We start from the raw sequence: 24,365 nt of genomic DNA, 5'->3' as shown, positions 1-24,365 counted from the left end.
CATGATAGCAGCTACCAGGTTTTGAGTCTTGACTGTATGCCAGACCCTGTGCCAAATTCGTCTTTACCACAGTCCCATGAGGGAGATGTTCTTACCACCCACTCCCTGTCTTATGGTTGAAGGAGGCGAGGTTTGGAGAGGTTCGGCAGCATCCTCACCATCACACACAGGGAGGCCAGGACTGGAGACCAGGGCAGACTCTGGTCTCGAGCGCTTGCCTTCTCTGCCTAATGCCTGACACCTTTCCTGTGCAGAGTCCTTTTGAGAGTCAAGCGTTAGGGGTGGAAGGCTAGGCTGGGGTAGAGGCCAGTGAATGAGCAGAGGGTACGATGAAAGGACAGCGCTAAGGACACTGTGCACCAGCCCTCTCTGTCCTCTTGTCTTCCCCTAGGACTACTGAGCCTGCAAAGGAGCCCATCATAGATGAAGATGATGATGTGGCTGAAGAAAGACAGAGAATTATTAGTGGAGGAAATAAAACTGATATCTTACGGCTAAATGAACTCACCAAGGTAAGGGAATAGATACAGAAATATTAGTTTGGAGGTGCCAGTTGGACTAAGATGGCACGATGCTGTGATTTGCCTTCTGTAGAATAGGCGATACACTAATGCAAGCAATTCCTTTCCCAATTTTATGTGAGATTGTCATCTTTGTTATAATTAGTCTTCCAAGAACTTTCAGGCACTTTCCCTAGCATTTATCTTGGGCACTGACACAGGGCTTCAGCAAGAGCCGCTGCAACTGAGCCCTGCTAATGAATCTTCCTGCACTCCATTTACGCACAGGGGCTCAGCTTCAACACTCTCAGTGCTCACAGCACCTCTATCACATCCGTGTCGATGTGTAACCTTCACCTAAGCCATCGTTTGCTCTCTTGCCCTCCCCTGTTTAACCCTCTGTTAGTCTTCCGTCCACTTTCTCTGATCTTGCAGGTTTATTCAGGCACCTCCAGCCCAGCAGTGGACAGGCTGTGTGTAGGAGTCCGCCCCGGAGAGGTGGGTACTCTATGGGCCACATGTGAAAGAACCTCAGGAAACCAGCTCCCATGCATGTCTCTGGTCTCCTCTGAAACAAAGCTGATCAACAGACATAAAACACAAGCCACGTAGGTCATTCTAATTGCCCAGTAGCCATAGGGGGAAAAGCAGGTGAAATTAGTCTTAATCATTAATCTTGTCCAATATATCTGAACTAGTATCAGATATACTTACTTCAACATGTAAGTCATATAAAATGTCATTTATATTTTACATTCTTTTTTGTTACTGTTCTAAATCTTCAAAATCTAGTGTGCATTTAAGCTTATAGTACACGTAGATGCATTTAAGTGCTCAGCAGTCACTGTCAAGGAGGAAAATTCTGCTTCCTACTGCCCTCTTAGGTTCTGGAGCCAGTGCTCTATCAATTGGACTGATAAAAGATGAAGTAATGAGAGAGAAGCAAAGAGAAAGTTTGCTGGCATGTGCACTGTACCTGCGCAGGAGCAATGACGACCCCAAAGGGGTGGTTAGAACTTGGGCTCCCGTGGCACCTTAGCAAAGGAACAGTACATTGTTAGGGAAGTTACAAGAGAAAGGAGATGGACTTACAGTTTCTAGAAGGGTGGATTGCAGGAAAGTGTGTGGGTAAGCTGTTTGTGACCCCATGAACTGTAGCCTGTCAGGCTCCTCTGTCCATGGAATTCTCCAGAATACTGGAGTGGGTAGCCACTCCTACTTCAAGGGATCTTCCCGAGCCAGGGATCAAACCCGCATCTCGTGTGTCTCCTGCATTGCAGTCAGTTTCTTTACCATCTGAGCCTCCAGAGAAGCCCTGTATGTGAAAATAATGGCACATAAGGCTAGTTATTAAAGCTTGTGATAAAGGTTCCTCTAGTGTCGTCTCCTGGAGAAGGCAATGGCACCCCACTCCAGTACTCTTGCCTGGAAAATCCCATGGATGGAAGAGCCTGGTAGGCTGTGGTCCATGGGGTCGCTAAGAGTTGAACACGACTGAAGTGACTTAGCAGCAGCAGCAGCAGCAGTGTCGTCTCCAGGCTAGTAAGAGTCTAAAGTTGTCTCCAGTGATTACTTTTGTCCATCTTGATAGAGAGGAAAGGGGAACACCTTGTAAATTTATGTCTTGCTTTGAGGCAAATAAGGGGAGGGCAGACAGCTTGTCTTATGTCTGCTTCTTCCCATTTGCCTTCAGCTCACAATCACCCTCATGCCAAATGACACATTCTGCTCCCATAGGCCATAAATGGCTAATCACCTTTATATGGCAGCCTGGGTCCCACTTGCCCTGGGGTCTGACACTCTGACCTTGGGCTTCAGAGCGAGGCTAGTTCTGTGTGTTCTCCCTTAGTGCTTTGGCCTCCTGGGAGTGAATGGAGCTGGCAAAACAACCACGTTCAAGATGCTCACTGGGGACACGCCAGTAACCTCAGGCGATGCCACTGTCGCAGGCAAGAGGTGAGTGCTCTGTTATCCTGCCTCAGGGTGTCTCTCCCAGGTCCTGAGGCATGTCCTCTTCCCCACCCTGTATTTGAGGATGACTCTGAGAGCCTGAAAGATCTGTATGGAGGTACAGACCTCCCAGCAAACATGATCTGAAAAGTCTAAGACTGTCTGGAGAACTGAATTGAATTGTGATTGTTAAAAGATTCCTCCCTTAGCATGAATTCTCAGGAAACTCTGGAAGCACCAGATCAACGGTTTTTAGTCTTTTGTGGGTCATAAGCCTCTGACCCTTTAATCATGTGATGAACACATGTACCTATAAAAGTTGCTTCCCATTGCCTCTCTTCATATGTTCTTTACAGACAGTTTCAGGGGATTGCCTGAGCCCTGAAGCACAGTTATGACCTTACAGGAACCCCTAGGGCCCAGATTAAGAACATCTGTGGTGAAGCACCCTGTCTCTGGGTTGCGTTTCTAGGTGGGGCTTGTTCAGGAGTCCTCGGAAGCTTTAATCTGCATTGGCTATTTCTGTGCCAACACTTGGCTTTGCTGGCCAAGACTCTTTTATAAAGGGAGAACTGGCATGTGCCCTTGGATTCTGGGAGAGTGCCTGCTGCTCTCTGAAATAAGGAGCATGGAAACAGACTGGTCTTGGACAGGACAGGACAGAAAACATGAGCTGGCACTTGTCTGCCTCTTTACAAGCTGCTCCTTGAATAGCAGAGCTCACACATATTGTGCCCAGAGAAACTCTCTGTCCTGGTTTATGAGTGGAGTTAGCCACTGCTGACATCAAACCAACTTCTGCCTGCCTGGGGAAAGCCATCACCAACGTGGCCCAATGCTCCCTGGGTGAGGAGAGTCCTAAGCATTCTTCACTGGCTCAGACAGGATGAATTTGGTTCCCCAGCCTTCCCAGCCTTGCTGTTGGGTCTAGAGCAAAGAGAATGGCAGAGGTGAAGCCAGGCCATGACTGGTTCCACCTCATCTTCAGATCTAGCTTGGCCTACAACCAAGCAAATGACTTCATGATGGGAAACAAAAGGGGAGAGGGCAGGGAGTGGAGAACAAGGGGATGAAATAAGATTTACCATGAGACATCAAAATGAGACACAGGTAAAATCAAGACAGAAGCTAGAAACTAGAGGCTTAAGACACAGGATTGGGGCTGTTAAGTGTGGGAATTCCTGTGGATTTGGTGAAGTACCCTCCTTGCTTCCCTGAGCGATTTTAATTGGCCACACCTAAATGGTTTTGTCATAGTAGGGAAGTACATGGCCTCTCTCTGTCCCATACCACTGCATCTATCCTTCATTCTTAGACCCTAAGCTATGAGAGAAGGAGCAAGAAAATTGGACCAGTCTGTGGTCAGTTTGTTTTTCATCAAGGCAGTGTATTTTTTAGTGGAGGAGAATACATTGATTAGAGGGAGTTGACAGAACTCATTTCATCTCTTCATCTCTTCTGCTATTCTCTTTCTCTGTGTGGTGATCTGATTGGTTCCTCTTTCATTGACAGTATCTCTGTCATTAAATACAAGTAGAAAATTCACTTCCATTGGGAAGCATGCATCTTCTCTAGCTACTTCCCAAATATTTGAAAGGGATCAAAAAACATTGCTCATTTTCTTAAGTTTGATCTTCCCTTTGTTTTTAAACTCACACATGAGGGGATCCAATCTAAAAGCACAGCTGTCTTTGGGTAACAGGTATTCAGTTTATCCTAGATAGGGAAATCTAGGAGAATCCAACTGGATTCAAAGCTCAGAACTCCTGGAGTTTATCAGTTTCTAACCAAAGAACCCCTACTTTGATTCCTAAATGTTGTTCACATTTTTAAAGCAAAAATGGGAAGAGGAGAGGGAGCTTTATTATCGTTTTGGCAGAAACTCCTCCAGTCCCAGATCTCTGGTTACCCATTTTGTGAAGGAAACCTACTAATTGTTTTTTCTTCTTGCAGTATTTTGACCAATATTTCTGAAGTCCATCAAAGTATGGGCTACTGTCCTCAGTTTGATGCAATCGATGACCTGCTTACAGGGCGAGAACATCTTTACCTTTATGCCCGGCTTCGAGGTGTACCAGCAGAGGAAATTGAGAGGGTAAATTAACTTGGCTTATTGTGTCCACTTAATAGTTTGGTAAACCATGAACCTGCTTCATGAGAATGCATTTATTTAGATATGGGAAAACTAGAGCATGCTATCCATTAATTCATTCAAAAAATGCTCAACTGAGTGTCTGCTGTGTGCCAAGTACTCTTCTGGAAAACAAGAGTATAGCAGTCAACAAACCAGATGAAAAAAAATTCCCACCCTCCTATCTAACAACATGATATATGCATTTACCCTTTGATCCAGCCATCCCGCTGCTGGGCATTTACCCTGAAGACACACATCCCACAGTACAAAATACACATTCAAAATGCATATTCACTACACTTTAGTCATAAAATATTGGAAATAGCTAACTGTTCAGGCATATAGGAAACTGATTGAATAATTTATGCCATAAATACATGCAGCAAGGTCTTATGCAGCTATTTTAAAAAGCCCAGGATTTCCCTGGTGGTCCAGCAATTAAGACTCTGTGCTTCACTGCCAGGGGCATGGGTTTGATCCCTTGTTGGGGAACTAAGATCCCACATGCCGTGCCTGGTGTGGCCATAAAGAAAAATCAAAACCAAAACAATAGCTCTGTGAATGATACCGACTTTTTTTCGAGGAAATACTGTTAAATGAAGAAAGCAAAGTGTAAAAGAGCACGTGTAGAATGCTACTTTTTCATGGAAGAAAGTAGGACAAATAAGAAAGCATAAATACGTCTGCTTACCTTCACAAATAGAGATACAGGAAGGATAAACGGGAAACCAATGAGTGTGGTGATCAGCAAGAGGGAAATAGGGTGAAGGGGAAATGGGAGGGAATAACACTTCTGTCAGGACATTTTTTTGTACAGTTTAAACTTTTGCAATCAGGCTAACATTCTACATATTCAAAAAATAAAACTAACTCAGTAAGAATGAGAAAGAGGTAAAAGTGAAAACAAAAAGAAATCCTAACACTGAAAGCAAACTAAAACCAACTAATCCAATTTTATTTCAAATGAAAGTAATAATCATATGGAAGGGGAGGAAAAGAACTAATACAAATAACTGATGACACAGTATTTGATTGTATATCCTCAGTCCTGGGCAGGCAGAGTGGAGAGAAAGAACTACAAACAGACTATGAGCTCTTCCTAGTCAATTTGTTTTTTATAGAGGCATGGGAAGAGCACTCCTGAAACAATGTTACATGTTTTATAGGACTAAGTAAATGAATAAGTGGGTTTATGTCATTTGGAGCCAGAGTTCTTCCTCTTCCACTCCTAACCATCATCCAGGACACTGGGTAAGAAGCGTTGTCCTGCTCTGGAAAGGCTGAAGACTATTTCTCAGGGAGTTGCATCCAATGGATGTGAAGCAGACCAAACCGTACGGGGATCTAAGGATCTGAGACTGGAAAGGAGATGCCTGGCCCTTGAAGGCCATGAGCCGCTCCATAAGTCGTCATGTTTTGGCCTCACTGGGTCTGTCATGCTGGAGGAGTGAGATCTAGGAGCCCAGACTTTGAATTGCTGGGGTGTTTGCTTGTTTGTTTTTCCCAAATGGGATTTCTTTCTCCTCCCTAGGTGACAAACTGGAGTATTCAGAGCCTGGGCCTGTCTCTCTATGCAGACTGCCTGGCCGGCACCTACAGTGGAGGAAATAAGCGGAAGCTCTCCACAGCCATTGCACTCATAGGCTGCCCACCATTGGTGCTGCTGGTGAGGACCCTGGAGGCCACCCGAGGGCTCGCGAGAGCCGAGGGCCACATCTCTGTGTTTGAGCCAGCGGATTTAGGAACTGCAGCGGTCTGTGTTTGTCTGGGTTGTTCCTATACTGCTCATGTTGAGTGAATCAGTCCAATGTTTGGTTCACAGCTCTTGGGGGAAATCAGAGTCAGAACCACATTATTACTTTGAGTTCCTGGGAAGCCTCTAGTGGGGCTTCAGGCTCACAGCAGGGAAATTCAGCCCTTCTGCAGAATGTCAGTGACTGGTCAAAACTTAGCTCTGCCTGAGGAGGCCTATGAAGGTGAAAGTTGCTCAATCATGTCCAACTCTTTCTATGGACTGTAGCCTGCCAGGCTGTTCTGTCCATGGGATTCTCCAGGCAAGAATACTGGAGTGGGTTGCCTCTTTGAGGTCCTAACTGGACAGGAGCGCTGGCCTGGAGCAAAGGCTCATGTGGTTCTCGCCACAGCTAGACCAGGCCCAAAGCCCTATTCCCAGGCAGTCTGGGGTTCATGAGGGCATGGGTCACAGGACTTGAAAGGACCCTGAAAAGTCACCTGAGCTTTCTTCCTGCCTCCTTGCAAGCACATGTAGAGAATTTTATTTTCTTTTTGAAAAATAGTTCTATCATTGCTTTAATGAATTTTGACTCATTCATGGGCTAAAACAGATCTAGAGGCGTGCTGATGTTTCTTCACACTCCTGATTCACCCCCTGCCTTCCATGCCCTGTGCTGCCTTCCCCGGCTCTTGCCCACGGGGGAGCGACTTTGTGCACTGTCTGCCAGAGAGCAACATCGCTCAGAGAGAGGAAGGTGCAGCCAAGGAGTGTGCAGGAACCGGGGGAGGCTGGCTCCCAGCCTGGCCCTCTGCCCTCTGCCCTCTGCCTCCCCACAGGATGAGCCCACGACAGGCATGGACCCCCAGGCACGCCGCATGCTGTGGAACACTATCATGGGCATCATCAGAGAAGGGAGAGCTGTGGTCCTCACTTCCCACAGGCAAGAGATTCCCAGGGGCTGAGGTGGGGCAGGCGGGTGATGGAGTCCAGTCCTCTCAGCCCTCATCTGCTCTCTCCCTGCCCCCAGCATGGAAGAGTGCGAGGCCCTGTGTACCCGGCTGGCCATCATGGTGAAAGGCGCCTTTCAGTGTCTGGGCACCATCCAGCACCTCAAGTCCAAGTAAGGATATGGTGGGGTGTTGCCTTTGTTACCTTCGGGGGAGAAGTGGGGAGTCAACAAGGCCCTGTGCTCTTTTCTGACATGTGAGAGAGTCTTGCTGCTCCCCCATGCCACGGGCAGAGGTATCTGAGCCTGATTCTGCAGCAGCAGGTAGAGAAAACCGGCATGCTGAATGCAGCTCTTCTTTACTGGGCTAACGGCCTGTGGCTGAAGGCTTGCTGAGGCTCCAGATGGGGATTCTGAAAGGGGCAAATTGGGATGAGAGCCCAGCTGGGATGAGAGAGGGTCATTACCACTGCCTCGTTATCACACCACTCATCCCAACAATCCAGAACCCGTGACCTATTTAATGAGTCCACAACCAACATAGGAGCAATCCAGAGACCAAACAGCCTGAACAGTCAGTTTCTTTCTGGCATGTCATATGCTTTTTTTTTCCTCTTTCTTTTTTATTTTTTAAATTATGAAAGTATTACAACACATTTACAGGAGACTTGGAAAATACAGAATCATATGCTTTTGAGTTTGGGAAATGACCATGTATTATATGACAAACCAGCAATGCCAGTAATCATTAGTAGGATTATCCTGTCCTTATAAATTGTAAACTGCTGTAAATAATGTGTTATTAATAACAGTTTGTGTGCCAAAGTGGACAAACACTTAAAATAAGCTTTGGATAATAATGCCATACTCCTTTGCCTTCTGATATGTTTTATAAACTAGGAAGGGTGGACTTTAAATTATTACTTATTTATCAAACACATTTTGAGAGCCCAGAATAGGAAAAGTCACCGTGCCAGTTGGTGAAAGGAAGAACACATAACCCACTACATCTGTGCCAAGACTCTTCATCTCGATGTTCCAGGAGAGTGTCTTGCACAGCACACATCAGGCTTCAAAGGCATCATATGCAACAACAATTGAGATGAAGGTCTAATAGGTTAGCTGCATCTGGGCACTAGACCCATAATGTCTTGAGTAACAACAGCTTGGACGCTATACAGGGACTTCAGCATGTGAGGTCACCAGACCCATGTCAGCAGCTTCCAGTGTCCACCTGCTGGAGAACAGATGCTCCCTACCCCCTTTCCCTCTCAGTCCTCAGTTTCCTGTAGGAGAGCAGGTGAGCGGGAACATTCCTGTGTGAAGGATGGTCACTTTTCTGGGGGTGAAAGGTAAAGGCATTTTATTGCAAAGGGAAACAACCCTGGATCCTGGATGGAGCACTGAAATAAGTATGCCATGAGGTAAGTGTGAAGGGATGCCATCTGGCCGTGCACTCACTCTCTAGTGGACCATTGATCTACATGCGAGTGACCTGGTGAGTGAAGGAGGGAGGCCTCCATGGCCCTGGGCCTGGCAGCTCCATTTGTTCTGGAAGGTTCCCCAGGGAAGCACTGCCTTCCCAAGCCTTTTCGCCCACCAGGCCAGTGTCTTAAAGGCCCAGGCAGTCTTTCCATCTCTGAGGAAGCCCTGGGCAGCCTGTGGTCTCTGCACAGGGCTCAGACAACCTTTGATTTCAGCACATACATTAAAGGGAATGGAGTAGGGAACACCTGTGTCTCCAGAAGGTGGACACAGGAAGGTGTGACGTAGACCTGGAGACCCACTCCACCGCATGAGGCAGTAAGACCTCTAAACACTAGTGTTAAACCACCTCTCCAGGGACCATCATGGCCCTTTTGGTCCTAGTTTTAAACACGCACGCAAGATCTCTTTTGGTTTAGTTGCTAAGTTGTGTCTGACCCTTTTGCGACTCCATGGAGCCCACCAGGCTCCCCTGTCCATGAGATTTTCCAGGCAAGAATGCTGGAGTGGGTAGCCACTTCCTTCTCTTCTCAAGATCTACAGTATGGGCCTTTAATCCCCAATATTTGTGATAAGTCTAGTCCTCATTTCAGGATTTCCTTAGATCCAGCTGCTAACAGGCCTGTTCCACACCGCCATGTGCATCCCCCAGGTTTGGAGACGGCTACATTGTCACGATGAAAATCAGATCCCCAAAGGACGACTTGCTTCCTGACCTGGGCCCTGTGGAGCAGTTCTTCCAGGGCAACTTCCCAGGCAGCGTCCAGAGGGAGAGGCACCACAACATGCTGCAGTTCCAGGTCTCCTCCTCCTCCCTGGCCAGGATCTTCCGGCTGCTCGTCTCGCACAAGGACAGCCTGCTCATCGAGGAGTACTCGGTCACGCAGACCACCCTGGACCAGGCAAGGCTGGGGGGTGCCCAGCTGGGCAAAGCCTGGGCTGCGCTGCCCCGCTCGGCTGGAATCTACACGAGGGCAAGGGAGGACGTGCCCAAGTGCCAAGTCCCCCTGTCCATTAGGGCAAACTTGGAAAATCAGAAATGGTTTTCTAAGAGTATTTCAGTCATCGACAGACTTCACTGACTTTTTCTTCCCCACAGCACTACTATGTTTTTTCTCCTTCCCAGTTTGTGGGGATGGCCCTTCTTTCCTTTCAAATCATCTCTACTGATGCTTAATTTAAATACAATAGAATGCACCTATTTAAAGTGTACAATTCCGTGAGTTTTGGTAAATGTATGTGCCATGTGTCAGGTTTTTTAACGTGGTCATTTTTTATTGTGGTAAAATATGTGTATAAAATATATGTAATTATCATTTTTAAGTGGCATTGCACTTCAGCGGCATTAGTATATTCACATTGTTGTACAACCATCACCACCATCCATCTCCAGAAATTTTTCATCTTCCCAAACTGAAACTCTGTATTCATCAAGCAGTACCTCCCCAGGAACCACTCCCCCGGCCACTGGTTTACATTGTTGAGTGCTCCACGTACCTCGAAGACATGGAATCACACAGTATTTGTCCTTTTGCGTCTAGCTCATTTCTGTTAACATAATGCCCTCAAGGTAAATCCATGTGGGAGCCTGTGTCAGAATATCCTCCCTTTTTAAGGTTGAATAATATTCAGTTGTGTGTACATACCATGTTTTGTTTATCCATTCATCCGTATGGACATTTGTTTCTGGGTTTCATTGGTTTGTATTTGTTCTTTTTAAAATAAATATCCTTAAAGACTGCTCAGCGTAGCAGTAGAAACAGGCAAGTCTCTGCTTACTCTCTGAGGAGCTGGCTCCCAGCACCTTCTTGCCAGCATAAGCAGATGGAGGCAGGGACCAGAGTTGGCCACACTGCACACTGAATTGAGAATAGGAAACTGGAGCGATCAGTTCCCGTCTTCCTGGCTTTGATTTTTCAGTTATTCCTGTAGAGGTTTAGGGGGCTACCACTAGCTGAGGCTCTGCCTCATTTACCCATAATCCTCTTGCGGGCACTCCTTTGGCTTAGCTCACAAGTCTAAGAAGAAACCCTGTGGCCTGGGCAGGACACAGGCCGCTCCAACAGGGCTGTACATTAACCGTGGGAAACAACAAAGTGATGGGTGGGAGGGAGGGTGGAGGGTGCCCTTTTCTGGAGCTATCTACCTACTCTGGCCCTTCTCTTGCCTCCAGGTATTTGTGAACTTTGCTAAACAGCAGAATGAAACTTACGACCTCCCTTTGCACCCTCGAGCTGCAGGAGCCAGCCGACAGGCCAAGGTACCTCTGCCACCCCTTCCCTGTCCACTGCTTGGGGCAGATCCTTGGCTCAGAGACCCAACTGACACACTGGGCCTGCAGGGGCCCCAGACATGCCTCCTGCGGAGAGTCCCACCCATAGCAGCCCTCACCTCCTCCCTTCCATGCCTCACTTGTCTGGGCCAAAGATAGCTGTGTACCTTCATTTTATAATCAGGAAACTTTCGGATGATATCGGAGAACATTTTTGAAATGAACTTTCTCATATATTTTTGCTTATAGCAAAAAAAAATTGGATTTTGGAAATAAGCAGGGAAGATAGGAGAGAATATTAAAATATTTCAGTTGTTGGGATACTTGACATATACATCTGGTCTTATGTTTGAATTTCAAAGTAAGGAAGTTAACTGGCACTCATTTCACTGGTGTTCTCATTTGGCTAGAGTAAAGATTATTCTCTGTTTTATGAAGAGGGCTCTTTGCTCTTCATAAAAATTTCAAAATGATGAAGGAAGTAACAATAAAAGGTATGTATCCTGGCCTGTCATAACTCTTGGGATATGTGCCTCCACATTCCTGCCCTGACACAGCACATAAGGAACACATTCATCCCAGTTCCCCAGAAAGAGAACAAAAGAGAGCTGGAGAAAGTCCTGGAGGAGGCGACCTAAGCCTGGGGTGTTAAAGGATCAAATTAATTCAGCCATCCTCTCCTGACTTACCTGGAGAGTAGATCAAATAAAATCAAAGTATTTTTTTCAATAAGCCTAATTTCCCATAAAGTTCTCATTCCTCCCAGTTTCCTGATTGTGAGAAAAGCCAGGTGCAGGTAATGATTGAAACACTCCTTTCCAAGGCACTATTTGTGATGCATTTTCCCCATTTCTCTTGACCAGTAGAGACATAATGACTACTTGGCAAGGCTGACTTTGCCCAGAAATACCTAAGTAAAGGCATCTGTCCAGAGAAAATTAGTTTTGCTGAGATTTTCCAGCCGTTCTTTCTCATTTATAAATCTTATATTTGCTGTTTACACCAGCAGAAAATTATTCTTTGAAAGCAGTTGCAGTTACAAATTCCTTTTGTAACTCAAAATACATAATTTGGTTTCAGAAGTTTTTCCTAAAACTGTCAGTGGTCTCCTCACCACCAGCTGGCATGTGCCCTCTTAAAGGGGGTAATACCAGGTCATCTGTGGACCTGACAAGGGGCATTCATGATCTGTGATCTGCAGCAGTTAACTCCAAACTTTCCCTCTTACTGGATGTGATCGTTTCCTATTTTGTCTGTCACATTTTAGCATGCAGAGACTAGAAAACCTACTGCAGCATATTTATTAAGTCAGCATTTTTCTATAATAAATGTGTGGTTCAAAACCTAACCCTGACTCTGTGACATACAACCTTTATAAAAGTTTGCAAAAACCCTCCTGCAGAGCATTGTACATAAGTAAATGTCATGAAACAAATAATAATTATGTTTTGTTTACATTATCCCATTTTAAAACCATTTTCTTCTATAGGAAGTGGACAAAGGGAATTCTGCACCTCAAGGATGACCTTAATTATGATTTCTTGGCTTTTAAGACAGTAAGGACATGATAACTTCCTTGGGCTAAAAAAAAAAAAAAAACCAAAAGGCACCATAAGAAATGTTACAGAAGGTGTGGCTAACGTACATGTCAACATGTACGTGCATGGTGGGGCATGAATCTTTAAAACATCTGGATCGTAGAGTCAGAAGAACCTGCAGGATCATCGGCTCCAAACATTACAGACAAGGAGATAAACATAACCTGTAAACTTGGATGATCTGATAGACTCCAGTGCCCTCAGCTGAGCTTCCTTCAGAGCTTGACCGACGGCTATTTAACTTAAAGTCTAAAAGCCATCGAACCAGAAAACCGAGATGAACAGAGTCCATCTGATCTCCTTCTACACTGCCCACGTTTTCTGCTGCAGCTTAAAAAGAACTGCAGGCAGCTGAAAAGGCAGGAGCCTCTGCCATGTGGTCAGTCACACCAGCCAGCATAAGCAGCCCCCTGGCCGCAGAGACAAACACAGAGGAGGCACACAGTATAGACCCCAAATTGGAGGCTTTTTCAGAAGGAAACAGAAACTGACTCGCTCACCTGAAACATCCGATGGGAAACTCATGCAACCAAATGAGCGCAGAACGCGCTTCTTCCAGAGCAGACCACAGAGGGAGAAGCCTGGGGCCGCCTTCCTCCTGGCCCTGGCCTCCACACTGTTCTCATTTCAAGTGGATCTGCGTTGTGTGTGTGTACGTGTGTGTGTGTTATTTTTAAAGAGAAAATAAAATGCAAACACACTTTCAACAAACTATCCCCACTCACTCCTCTCCCTGAGGGCACCATCTGGTGTAGTTTTGGTCATTCCCGATGCCCATATGGCTTGCCATCATGGCATGAGCTTATGTGAGAGTAATTGCCCTGGGAGTGCCAGTCACAGCAAGCTTCTGTAATGAGCTAGCCTTGATGTTCCATGGCAAGTCTGCCTCACAGGGTTTGAGACAACACCCAACTGGCAATGCATGTAGACATTATCCACTGTCAGCTGGGTACTGTTTGCATCTAGGTTGAGTTCCCTGCTGGGAACTAAATCCCACAAGCCACAAAGTACCACAAAAAATAAATAAATAAAAATTTTGAAATACTGGCCGCGAAACATAAGCAGGGAAACCTCGAGAGGGAGGAGGCATGCACACACTTAGCCTGGGTTTGAGGAAAATTCAAGTTGGAGACTAGACCCAAATCTCCTGAGAACATGTTTAATTTATTGAAAAATTTCCCAATCTGGATTAATAAGAGAAATTTACAAAGAAGAGGAGGAGAAAATGGAAAGTGTCAGTTTAGAAAACAAGACCACTTGGGAGGTGTTCCAGGGGTATGACTTGCTGCCATATTTTTCTAATTTCCTGTTCTTCTTTGGGGAACTCAAGATTTTAGAACAGCTGGAATCAAAAGAGGATCTCTTTCATTCTAAGTAAAGAGCTCATAGAGAGCTTGATTTGTTCCTGCTACTCTAGATCTCCTAGAGAAAGAAGAAGAGGAAAATGGGGCAGAAAACAGGTCAGCAGAGCTCTGGGCTTGGAAGAAAGGGTCTCTGTGGCAGCCTGAATATTTGCACCAGGACCAGTGAGGAGGAAGTTAGCACCAGCAGCCTGAGGGGCCTGTGGAGAAAGGGGAAACGTTTTCCCCTAGAAGGACAGCAGTATCCCCTTCCTGAAACATGACCCCAGAAGCTCTCAGCCCTCTGGACCCAGGCTATCTGGGGCTTGGTTTCCTCAGTGTGGTACTTCAGTGCCTCAGCAGGTCCTCTGAGATGAACATGACTCCTGGTGTCCACAGGGCGTAACTGCTGCCACATTTGTCCAAGGTGTTTGTCAAGTTCAAGAAAGCAGAGGCACTAGAAGTTTCAGATTTAGAGACTTACAGGCTTGTAGAGCTAAAAAAAAAAAAAAAGGCTCAGTTTTCAAAAACTAAATCCTTATGTAATTGTTTGATTTACACTGTTTTAACTGAAAAGGAAACCAAGTCCCAGAAGGATTCAGCTACTTGGCCGGCCATCCAGGCTTCCCTTCAGGCCTCACTCTGGTCCTCCACTGGTTACTTCACTCGCATGTCTGAAGACACAGACCCAGAATTCCCTGCCCCGCTGGTGTAAAGTCTGCCTCTAGGGCCTGGTGGGCCTCTTCCCTGGGTCATGGATGGTCCTGGATCTCTCAGGCTCAAGTCTGCTCATGGCACATGAGGGCCCTTGGGAAAGCAGGAAAGCGATGAAAAGAGGGGTAAGCCATGGGGCAGCTAGCTCTGCACCACCATCGTCCAACACAGGACTCCAAGGAATCCAAGAAGTTGATAGTTGAGCCTGCCTCACCAAGGAGGTCATTATTTAGCAGTTTCTTTGCTTAGTTTATTACTTTAAGAATTGAGACATACATGATATGAGAATCCATCAAAGCTACTCTCCTCAGAGCCTTTCCCAAAGCTCACCATGACACATACTCAGCTTTTCAAGCAGCTGTCTGATATCAAGGCTCAGACATGTGTGTCTCATGAGTCAAGCTTTGGCCAAACCAGTCATCCTCTTGGTTCAGCACGTTAGTAACTTTCCTAAGGGACCACAGCACCTTGTAGCCAAATCCCTTAGTCCTGGATTGTGGTGAGTTTCAGGAAGGACACGTCATCTACAAAGCACTGCACACACAGCACCTAGTTGTCAGGATCCCTGGCACACAGCTCTGCAATTGTGCTATTCTCATTTTCCGCCAGAGCTTGGCAGTCTCTTTGGTCTTGAATGATACTGACTGCTGAGTCCATCCTCTTATGCCAGCTAGAGAAGGAAAAGATAAGAGAGGAGAGGAGAAGAGGGCAGGAAGCATCCAGTGCTCCACATCCTGGGTCTAAAGCAGTGCACAAGATACACCCAATGTCTCTATGGTGTTAATATTCTCATGTGTTGTTGTTCAATTGATAAGCAATGTCCAACTCTTTGGGACCCTACGGTCTGCAGCACGCCAGGCACTTCTGTCCCCTTTATCTCCCGGAGTTTGCTCAGACTCATGTCCTTTGAGTCAGTGATGGTATTTAATCATCTCATCCTCTGCCGCCCCTTCTCGCTTTGCCTTCAGTCTTTCACAGCATCACGGTCTTTCCAGTGAGCCAGCTCTTCACATCAGGTGACCAAAGTATTGAAGCTTCAGCTTCAGCATCAGTCCTTTCAGTGAATACTCAGGGTTAATTTCCTTTAGAATTGACTGGTTTGATTTCCTTGCAGTCCAAGGACTCTCAAGAGTCATCTCCAGCACCAGTTTGAAATCATCAATTCTTCAGCGCTCAGCCTTCTTTGTGGTCCAACTCTCACATCCTCACATTCTCATGTGGGGGTCATCAAACTTCCTGAAGGGGCCAGAGAGTACAGTGAACTAAATGAATTATTTCCAATTCATGCAGTGGATGCTATATAGCAATGGAAATGAATTAATTAAAAATATGTATCTCAAAACTTAATAATTAGCAAAATAGCCAATGGCAGCAGGCTAGAAATAGCAAGGCATTCTCTGGCTACTCAATCTAAATTTTCAACTGTCCCATCCCCATCCTGACATCATACCCACTTCTATGCTTTTTTTTAAATCCTTGGAAGTTACATTATCAAACATACTGTATGTTTTTACTTTCTCTTCTTGTTTATTGTTTCTCTGCTCCCCTAAATACAAACTCCATGAGGACAGAAATTTTTGTTTAGTTTCTTATTTTTTCTGGTAGTTGTTAACCAAACCATTTTTAATTTTTAAATTCTTGGCATTACAGAACTAAACTGAAATGTAACAGTCTGCTCTTACATTTCTTATCAACAAACATAACCATAATTCATGAGCCAAAAAGCCCAAAACAAAACTAAAAACAGAAAAGCTTGTAAAACTAAATATGAATCCCAGCATTAACAGCTGAACAGAAAATGTGATTTTTAAATTTTTAGCAAATGATAAAAAGTTGTATAGAAACTGAACAGTTAGAAATAATTTAAAACCTGAAAATCACTGACTAGAAATCACACAATTTGATTATGTGGACACAGGATAAAAAGTTTATGAGTGAACCTACATTCTTCCAGCTACAGCACCTGCCCTTCTCAGAGGAAAGCCTGGCATTGATTAGATTCTGGGCCACACTAACACTGGCCGCAGAATCAGTGATAGCAATCTGCCTTCCAGGACAGCCTTCCGTTGGGTCAGCAGTTTTGATCTGGGCCCTGGACATCTGGAAGATCTCATTATTGTTGGTACCTTGGCCCCTGACTAAGTAACCAGTTAAGCTATTTAGAATGGTGAGTTCATGGGTGGTTTGACTAAAGGCATCCAAACTTGCCCAATAGCCTTTTATCTCTGGAAAGCTGGAGTCAATTCTGGTAAATCCAGTCTCACCACGCATCACAGCAAAGTGATGCCATCTGGTTCAACTTAGCCATATGGAGTGGAGAAATGGTGTGTTGCCCTTGAATTGAGCAGGCATGTCGTGGTGGTTCCTCCAGGTCATGGGTGGTGTAGGCGTAGCTTGCAGCATCACTGCACCCACCTTGGCAGCCCTCACAGATGACAGAGAGCTATCCGGCATGGGCTGGTACAAACAGTCATGACTCTTCACTGTGGGGACCCAAACAGCATCTCTAGCATGCCCAGGCAGAGCTGCTTGGCACACTCGGTGATAGAGCACAACACGCCAGTGATGATGATGGCCCACTCGGTGAAGCTGCCCAGCATATTTCCCGTCCCCAGTGTTAAAAACAGTGCCTGGCCATAGTAGCCACTCAGTAAGTATCAATATTTGTTGAATTAATGACTAAATAGTGTACCCTGACATTTTTATAAAATCTAAAACTCATGAAATCACTAAAGATTATTTATAGATACATGTATATGCAGTGAAAAATATCATGCTTGAGGATTATGAACACCAAATTCAGGATGTGACTGCTTCCAGGTGTGAGGGAGGGAATGACATTCAGGGTGAGATGCAAGGAAGGTCTAACTGCATGTGTAATATTCAAATTTCTTAATAGAGGAAAACAACAGATTGGGAAAGACTAGAGATCTCTTCAAGAAAATTAGAGATGCCAAGGGAACATTTCATGCAAAGATGGGCTCGATAAAGGACAGAAATGGTATGGACCTAACAGGAACAGAAGATATTAAGAAGACGTGGCAAGAATACACAGAAGAACTGTACAAAAAAGATCTTCACGACCCAGATAGTCATGATGATGTGATCACTAATCTAGAACCAGACATCCTGGAATGTGAAGTCAAGTGGGCCTTAGAAAGCATCACTACGAATAAAGCTAGTGGAGGGGATGGAATTCCAATTGAGCTGTTTCAAATCCTGAAAGATGATGCTGTGAAAGTGCTGCACTCAATATGCCAGCAAATTTGGAAAACTCAGCAGTGGCCACAGGACTGGAAAAGGTACATTTTCATTCCAATTCCAAAGAAAGGCAATGCCAAAGAATGTTCAAACTACCGCACAATTGCAAAGTAATGCTCAAAATTCTCCAAGCCAGGCTTCAGCAATACGTGAACCGTGAACTCCCTGACGTTCAAGCTGGTTTTAGAAAAGGCAGAGGAACCAGAGATCAAATTGCCAACATCTGCTGGATCATGGAAAAAGCAAGAGAGTTCCAGAAAAACATCTATTTCTGCTTTATTGACTATGCCAAAGCCTTTGACTGTATGGATCACAATAAACTGTGGAAAATTCTGAAAGAGATGGGAATACCAGACCACCTGACCTGCCTCTTGAGAAATCTGTATGCAGGTCAGGAAGCAACAGTTAGAACTGGACATGGAACAACAGACTTGTTCCAAATAGGAAAAGGAGTACGTCAAGGCTGTATATTGTCACCCTGCTTATTTAGCGTCTATGCAGAGTACATCATGAGAAACGCTGGACTGGAAGAAACACAAGCTGGAATCAAGATTGCGGGGAGAAATATCAATAACCTCAGATATGCAGATGACACCACCCTTATGGCAGACAGGGAAGAGGAATGAAAAAGCCTCTTGATGAAAGTGAAAGAGGAGAGCGAACAAGTTGGCCTAAAGCTCAACATTCAGAAAATGAAGATCATGGAATCCGGTCCCATCACTCCATGGGAAATAGATGGGGAAACAGTGGAAACAGTATCAGACTTTATTTTTTTGGGCTCCAGAATCACTGTAGATGGTGACTGCAGCCATGAAATTAAAAGACGCTTACTCCTTGGAAGAAAAGTTATGACCAACCTAGATAGCAAATTCAAAAGCAGAGACATTACTTTGCCGACTAAGGTCCGTCTAGTCCAGACTATGGTTTTTCCTGTGGGTTTGTATGGATGTGAGAGTGGGACTATGAAGAAGGCTGAGCCCCAAAGAATTGATGCTTTTGAACTGTGGTGTTGGAGAAGACTCTTGAGAGTCCCTTGGACTGCAAGGAGATCCAACCAGTCCATTCTGAAGGAGATCAACCCTGGGATTTCTTTGGGAGGAATGATGCTAAAGCTGAAACTCCAGTACTTTGGCCACCTCATGAGAAGAGTTGACTCATTGGAAAAGACTCTGATGCTGGGAGGGATTGAGGGCAGGAGGAGAAGGGGACGACAGAGGATGAGATGGCTGGATGGCATCACTGACTCAATGGACGTGAGTCTGAGTGAACTCCGGGAGATGGTGATGGACAGGGAGGCCTGGTGTGCTGCGATTCATGGGGTCGCAAAGAGTCGGACACGACCGGGCGACTGACCTGAACTGAACAGCTATGCCATTGAGAAGATATTTTCAATAATTAGTATTTTCAACAATATTTAGCATATTCCCCAAGAAACTTCTGGACCCTGCATTAGAGGCTTCATTCAAAATTTAAAGAAGGCCAGAGGGAGACGCAATGTTAGAGACTGGATCAGACTCAAGTCTTGATGGTCCCAGTCCTGTCTGCAGCCTGCACTCATACCTCCTACTCTTTTAATTTAAAAAAGCCCCAGAGAAATAGACCAGTCTCAAGAAAAGGCCAACATTGCTTGTATATACTTGTCACACCCTCTTCTCAAAAACATGGTCCATCTACAATAACCACCAAAGAGCACTGCAGTGCTGAAAACACTGGGAGAAACAGACTTTGGGCTTGAAACAGCAGGGTTGGCTAGAGACAGGATTAAGATGATGATAAAACTGCGTGTAGTGGAACTGGGGTAAGGGAGGCCATACCCACCTGGAGACAGGTCCGTGCCCACCTGGAGACAGGTCCATGCCCAAGGTCATGCACATAGCCGAGCAGGGAGAACCAGGGCCCAGGACAGAGGCTGGAGGACGCAGAAACAATTTGCCTCTCTGATGCTCCCCAACAGCATGGTTCCATGGGATATCCCATGAACAAACACTGTTCATTCAGCCTTTTGAGGAGATGAAAAGAATGGCAGATACAGGCCAAGCTGGAAATAAGACAAAAGAACTTAAGAAAGCTAAAGAAGCCATTCCGAATAAAACTCCAGTGCTGACACTCCCTGGAGCTCTGGGAAGAGACTCGGTTAATCCAAGGAGGCCAAACATGAGCTTTCCGTCAGGCCAAGGTTCAAAAACAAAGTGTGCAGAGATAAAACAGGCAGCAGTGTTCAGGGACCCGTAACTGTAAAGAGGAGCAGTTTTCAGAGTGCGACTAAAACTTCAAGCATGCAAACCTGGAGGCTCACCACTTCATGAAATGACTTCATTTTGGAGAACACTGATGAAAATGTCACTATTTACGCAGAGAGTTGGACTCGACCGAAGCGACTTGGCAGCAGCAGCAGCATGGCTAGCCAGAGCAGGAAAAGGGATGGTGGCCTTTTCTAAAACCACTGAAGCTGTGGTCAGTGCCAGAGCCAGAGAGAGAATAAAAAAGTTTCATTTCCCCTCGCAGCCTGGGCCCCCACTCCCACGGATGCCAGGCATTTGCTTTTTCAACCTGGAATCTGAGAATTTTAAGATCTTCAAACTGATGGAATTGGGGGCTACCAGGACCTTAAGAGTTGTAGATTCTTAGACACCCTGCTGCTGCTAAGTCACGTCAGTCATGTCCGACTCTGTGAGACCCCATAGACGGCAGCCCACCAGGCTCCCATCCCTGGGACTCTTCAGGCAAGAACACTGGAGTGGGTTGCCATTTCCTTCTCCAATGCATGAAAGTGAAAAGTGAAAGTGAAGTCACTCAGTCATGTCTGACTCTTCACGACCCCATGGACTGTAGCCTACCAGGCTCCTCTGTCCATGGGATTTTCCAGGCAAGAGTACTGGAGTGGGTTGCCATTGCCTTCTCCCTTAGACATCCTAGAACCATGAAATTCCAGAATCTCAGGGTCAGAATTATTGTGTCCAGGGAAGAGACAGCTTCCACCACTTCCTAACTGTGTGACTTTGGGCAAGATGCTTAACATCTCTGTGCCTGCAATTCTTCATCTACAAAGCGGAGTAATAATTGTACGTACTCCCGTCTCTGCTCTCGGCCACACAAAGATACAGTAAGTCAGTAGTATACAATCCAGAAGAGGATCCTCACCAGAACTCTCTCATGCTGACACCCTGATCACAGACCATCCAGACTCTAGAACCATGAGAAATAAAGTTTTATTTTTAAAGGGAAGAGGGAAGGAGGCTGGTAAGAATTTTATCAGGGCTACCTGACCATCCTGTCCAGATGCCCACCTTCTCATAAGTGTCATATTCCCATGAACCCATGTCTAGGTCCCACAGCTACCTTCAGTTGACCTTCTTAAAGCGGGTCCTTCACTATAAAACCCCATCCTGGAGACTATCACACTCTTCCAAGGGCTCCTGGAGAACAGTGCTGGCCTGCCTTTTCCAGACTCTTCACCATTCTTGGCCCACGTATCGTCCAGCTCCTGACTCTTAATAACAGTGGTGTTCATGACTCTATAAACTGCTGCCTTCAGGATTTGGTAAGGATACTTAATCTTGGAAGCCACGACCCTCGGTATGCCTGCTAGTGCTGACCCAGACCTCTGACTCCTTTCTCCTTGGAGGTCCTGACTCCTATCTTAGTTTCAGCTGTGGGTTCCTCAACTCCCAGCAGTAGCCCATCTATTCAACACCCTCATCATCTAACTCTGGCCCCCTGAATGTGATTTTGCACAGATGGGACATAACCAAATTGTGATTGTACCCCCATCTGAAATTTGTTGCATATATAATGCCTAACAATTTATAGTAAAGTGTATATAATTAATCTCATAGCTCAGGTTTATTACTTAATTTATTATTCCCATTGCAGTCTTTTAAAAAAATATTTATTTGGCTATACCAGGTCTTAGTTGCAGCACGCAGGATCTGGGGATCTTCATTGTGGTAAGAATGATCTTTAGTTGCAGTTGCAGCATGTGGGATCTAGTTCCCTGAGCAGGAATCGAACCAAGGACCTCTGCATTGGAAGCACAGAGTCTTAGCCACTGGACCACCAGGGAAGTCCCTCCATTGTTGTCTTTAAGAGACCAGAATTTAAAAACAACTACCACCACCAATATTTGGGTTTTGTTAAGAAAATGTGCTCAACTCAAGTAGACCCAAGCCTGTGGTGCCTCTAACTTGAAATTTTGATTTATTCTCAACTGTTTCTGAGCCTCTACTAAGGGCCAGGGAACGTAGCACACACTGGGAAACCAGGGCAAGACACCGTCCCAACTTGTGGAGCTCAAGAGTACAGTGGGAAGAAAGGCAAGTCCCAGATGGTTAGGAGTCAGTGTGGACCCACTAAGAGGCCCATAGAGGAGGCAGCAGCTGAGCGAATTGTTAAGAATAAAAGAGTAACAGGGGAAGGGGAGGTAGTGGAGGGAAAGCATTTTAAGCAATGGGAGCATTATGTGGAGGGAGACCCTAATTCTGTGCATCAGTTTGTCTAGACGTGGCAGTGCGGGGTGGATAAGTGCTTCCAGGAGGGATGAGAAGATAGAGGCAGGCATACCCACATTCTGGTGGGCTTTGCCTTCCTGGCTAAGCAGTTTGAACTTTATCCTGTAATGTACTTTGATTCTTGGTGTACATAAGAATCAGTGAGGGAGCCCATTTTTAACGGTGGCTCCTGAACCCTGCACATAGAACATTGGATTCAACAGGTCAGGCAATGAACCTAGGAATCTGCATTTTAATAACCTCTCCCTCCGCTGAGTAAATCTGATGCAGAGTATGCTTGGGCAGTACTTTTCCGAATACAGTTACAGGAGACGGGGAGTCATAGAGGGGTGGCATGATCAAATCTGTTTCAGAAAAGTCGCTCTGGCAGAAAGTATGCATACGTGCTCACTCAGCAAAGGCCCCTAATCCTTTGATAATCCCCTAGTAACCTTCTGTTGCCCAGGGCCTGCAGCGCTTAGAGGTGGCTCTGAAAGAGATAGTCTCCTGAGAAGGGAGTCCACTGGGAAAGTTATGCCTCCTGGCCTGTTGTTCTGAAATTTTGTAGCTCCAGACTCAGGGCAACAAGAGGTGCTGGTTGTGAAAGCAGGAAAGTCTTGGGGCTCCAGGTCCACTGATGAACTTCTGAATGCTGGAGGACACAGGCTCTTAAAGGGGCAGACGCCTGGAGCAGACCCAAGTCTGGTCTTGGTGCTACAGAAGCTCCTGACAGGACAGAACCTGTGCTCATTTGGTTAATAAAGACCCAGGGGGATTTGGGTACAAGCCACATCAGCATTTTCCCCTGGAATGCCAATAATGTCACCTCAGAAAGCTGAACCCATCCTGATTAGCATGGCCTAGTTTCTTGCAGCCAATGGCAAAAAATACACTGATAAATATTTCGTGATGGCTACAACAATGACATTCCAACCAAAAGCCACACTCATTTTCTGGAACTGCTGAATCAGTCAAGCAGCAGTTCTGCAAAAACTGCCTTCTTATAACCTGGTGATTCTGACCATGGTAAAACGTTCAGGCGGACTGATGCTGGCTGACAGCATCCACCACCCACACCCACACCTAGATCCAAGCCCAGTGAGCCTTTAGTCCCAGAACCTGTCTGCCTTTCCATGCCTCTTCCAGAGCAAAAGTCACATCTCTTCCAAAGTTGGACCATGCTATGATCTATAACATTTTGTTTCATATTCTACCATCTCAGAGGGCAAGAACCCTGTCTTGGGCTTCTTCTGGCTCCCTGTGCCAAGCAGCTACTCCAGTGAGCAGGTCTGAAATGACCAAGAGACCTCCATGTGGTCGGGCTGGCCCCACTCTTAGCCCCAGCCAAAGTCCTCCCAGCTCAGCTCTGCCACTGCCCAGGCACCAGACTCTCGCCTGGGACATTTGTTTCCTGAATACTCCCCAAATAATGCTGTTGGTGTATGCGTATAGGATTGCCCCTTTTGTCAGCTGAATCCTGATTAGTATTTTCTGTGATGGAGCCTCACTGACCACCTGGCAGGACCCCACTGAGGATCTAGAGAAGAAAAATAGTTCAGGTACTTTAAATAGCCATTAGAAGGTGAGTCCATTTGGATCAGGGGGACTACCTCAAATATTTTGGCTTTTCTGTGTTAACTTGCCAGTCAGATTCTAGTCTATAAACATTTATTTATCTTAAATTTATTTATTTATTTTTGGCTGCTCTGGGTCTTCGTTGCTGTGCTCAGGCTTTCTCTATTTGCAGTGAGTGAGGCTACTCTCTAGCTGAGGCATGCGGGCCTTTCTCTTTGTTGTGGCTTCTCTTGTTGTGGAACAGGCTCTAGAGTGCCTGGGCTCACTAGTTGTGGTGCACAGGTTTAGTTGCCCCACAGCATATGGAATCTTCCCGGACCAGGGATTGAACCCATGTCCCCTGGCAGACTCTTCACCACTGGACCACT

The 24,365-nt window shown here is 45.8% G+C and overlaps 1 protein-coding gene, 1 long non-coding RNA gene, 1 other non-coding gene and 1 pseudogene across 6 annotated transcripts in view; 1 reads left to right on the top strand and 3 right to left on the bottom strand.

Moving 5' to 3' along the window:
• ABCA4 (ATP binding cassette subfamily A member 4) overlaps positions 1-13,331 on the top strand; it is a 149,354-nt gene extending 136,023 nt beyond the window's left edge. For all 4 annotated transcript variants that reach the window (XM_069598218.1, XM_069598207.1, XM_069598229.1 and 1 more), the window contains 10 exons: positions 392-512; positions 936-998; positions 2,350-2,456; positions 4,404-4,545; positions 6,116-6,250; positions 7,156-7,259; positions 7,347-7,439; positions 9,403-9,652; positions 10,924-11,010; positions 12,512-13,331. In XM_069598218.1, the coding sequence (XP_069454319.1) occupies positions 392-512; positions 936-998; positions 2,350-2,456; positions 4,404-4,545; positions 6,116-6,250; positions 7,156-7,259; positions 7,347-7,439; positions 9,403-9,652; positions 10,924-11,010; positions 12,512-12,547 (1,138 nt within the window). In that variant the 3' untranslated portion in view covers positions 12,548-13,331. The remainder of the gene's footprint in view (positions 1-391; positions 513-935; positions 999-2,349; positions 2,457-4,403; positions 4,546-6,115; positions 6,251-7,155; positions 7,260-7,346; positions 7,440-9,402; positions 9,653-10,923; positions 11,011-12,511) is intronic.
• Positions 13,332-13,765: 434 nt separating this feature from the next.
• On the bottom strand, positions 13,766-20,171 carry LOC138444788 (uncharacterized). The gene is made up of 2 exons (XR_011258588.1): positions 19,754-20,171; positions 13,766-15,910 (listed from the first exon to the last, which is right to left on the bottom strand). It is a non-coding gene; the product is annotated as an uncharacterized lncRNA (long non-coding RNA).
• Positions 16,559-19,605, bottom strand: LOC138428563 (poly(rC)-binding protein 1-like; annotated as a pseudogene).
• A 1,754-nt stretch (positions 20,172-21,925) lies between the features above and the next one.
• Positions 21,926-21,998, bottom strand: TRNAG-UCC (transfer RNA glycine (anticodon UCC)). The gene has a single exon. It is a non-coding gene; the product is annotated as a tRNA-Gly (tRNA).
• Between the last annotated feature and the right edge of the window lie 2,367 nt (positions 21,999-24,365).

This window comes from Ovis canadensis, chromosome 1 (assembly GCF_042477335.2).
Source record: "Ovis canadensis isolate MfBH-ARS-UI-01 breed Bighorn chromosome 1, ARS-UI_OviCan_v2, whole genome shotgun sequence".
In the NCBI taxonomy this organism is placed as follows: Eukaryota; Metazoa; Chordata; class Mammalia; order Artiodactyla; family Bovidae; genus Ovis; species Ovis canadensis.
Note: the sequence above shows the minus strand (reverse complement) of the source record. Positions and strands in the feature narration are given on the sequence as shown.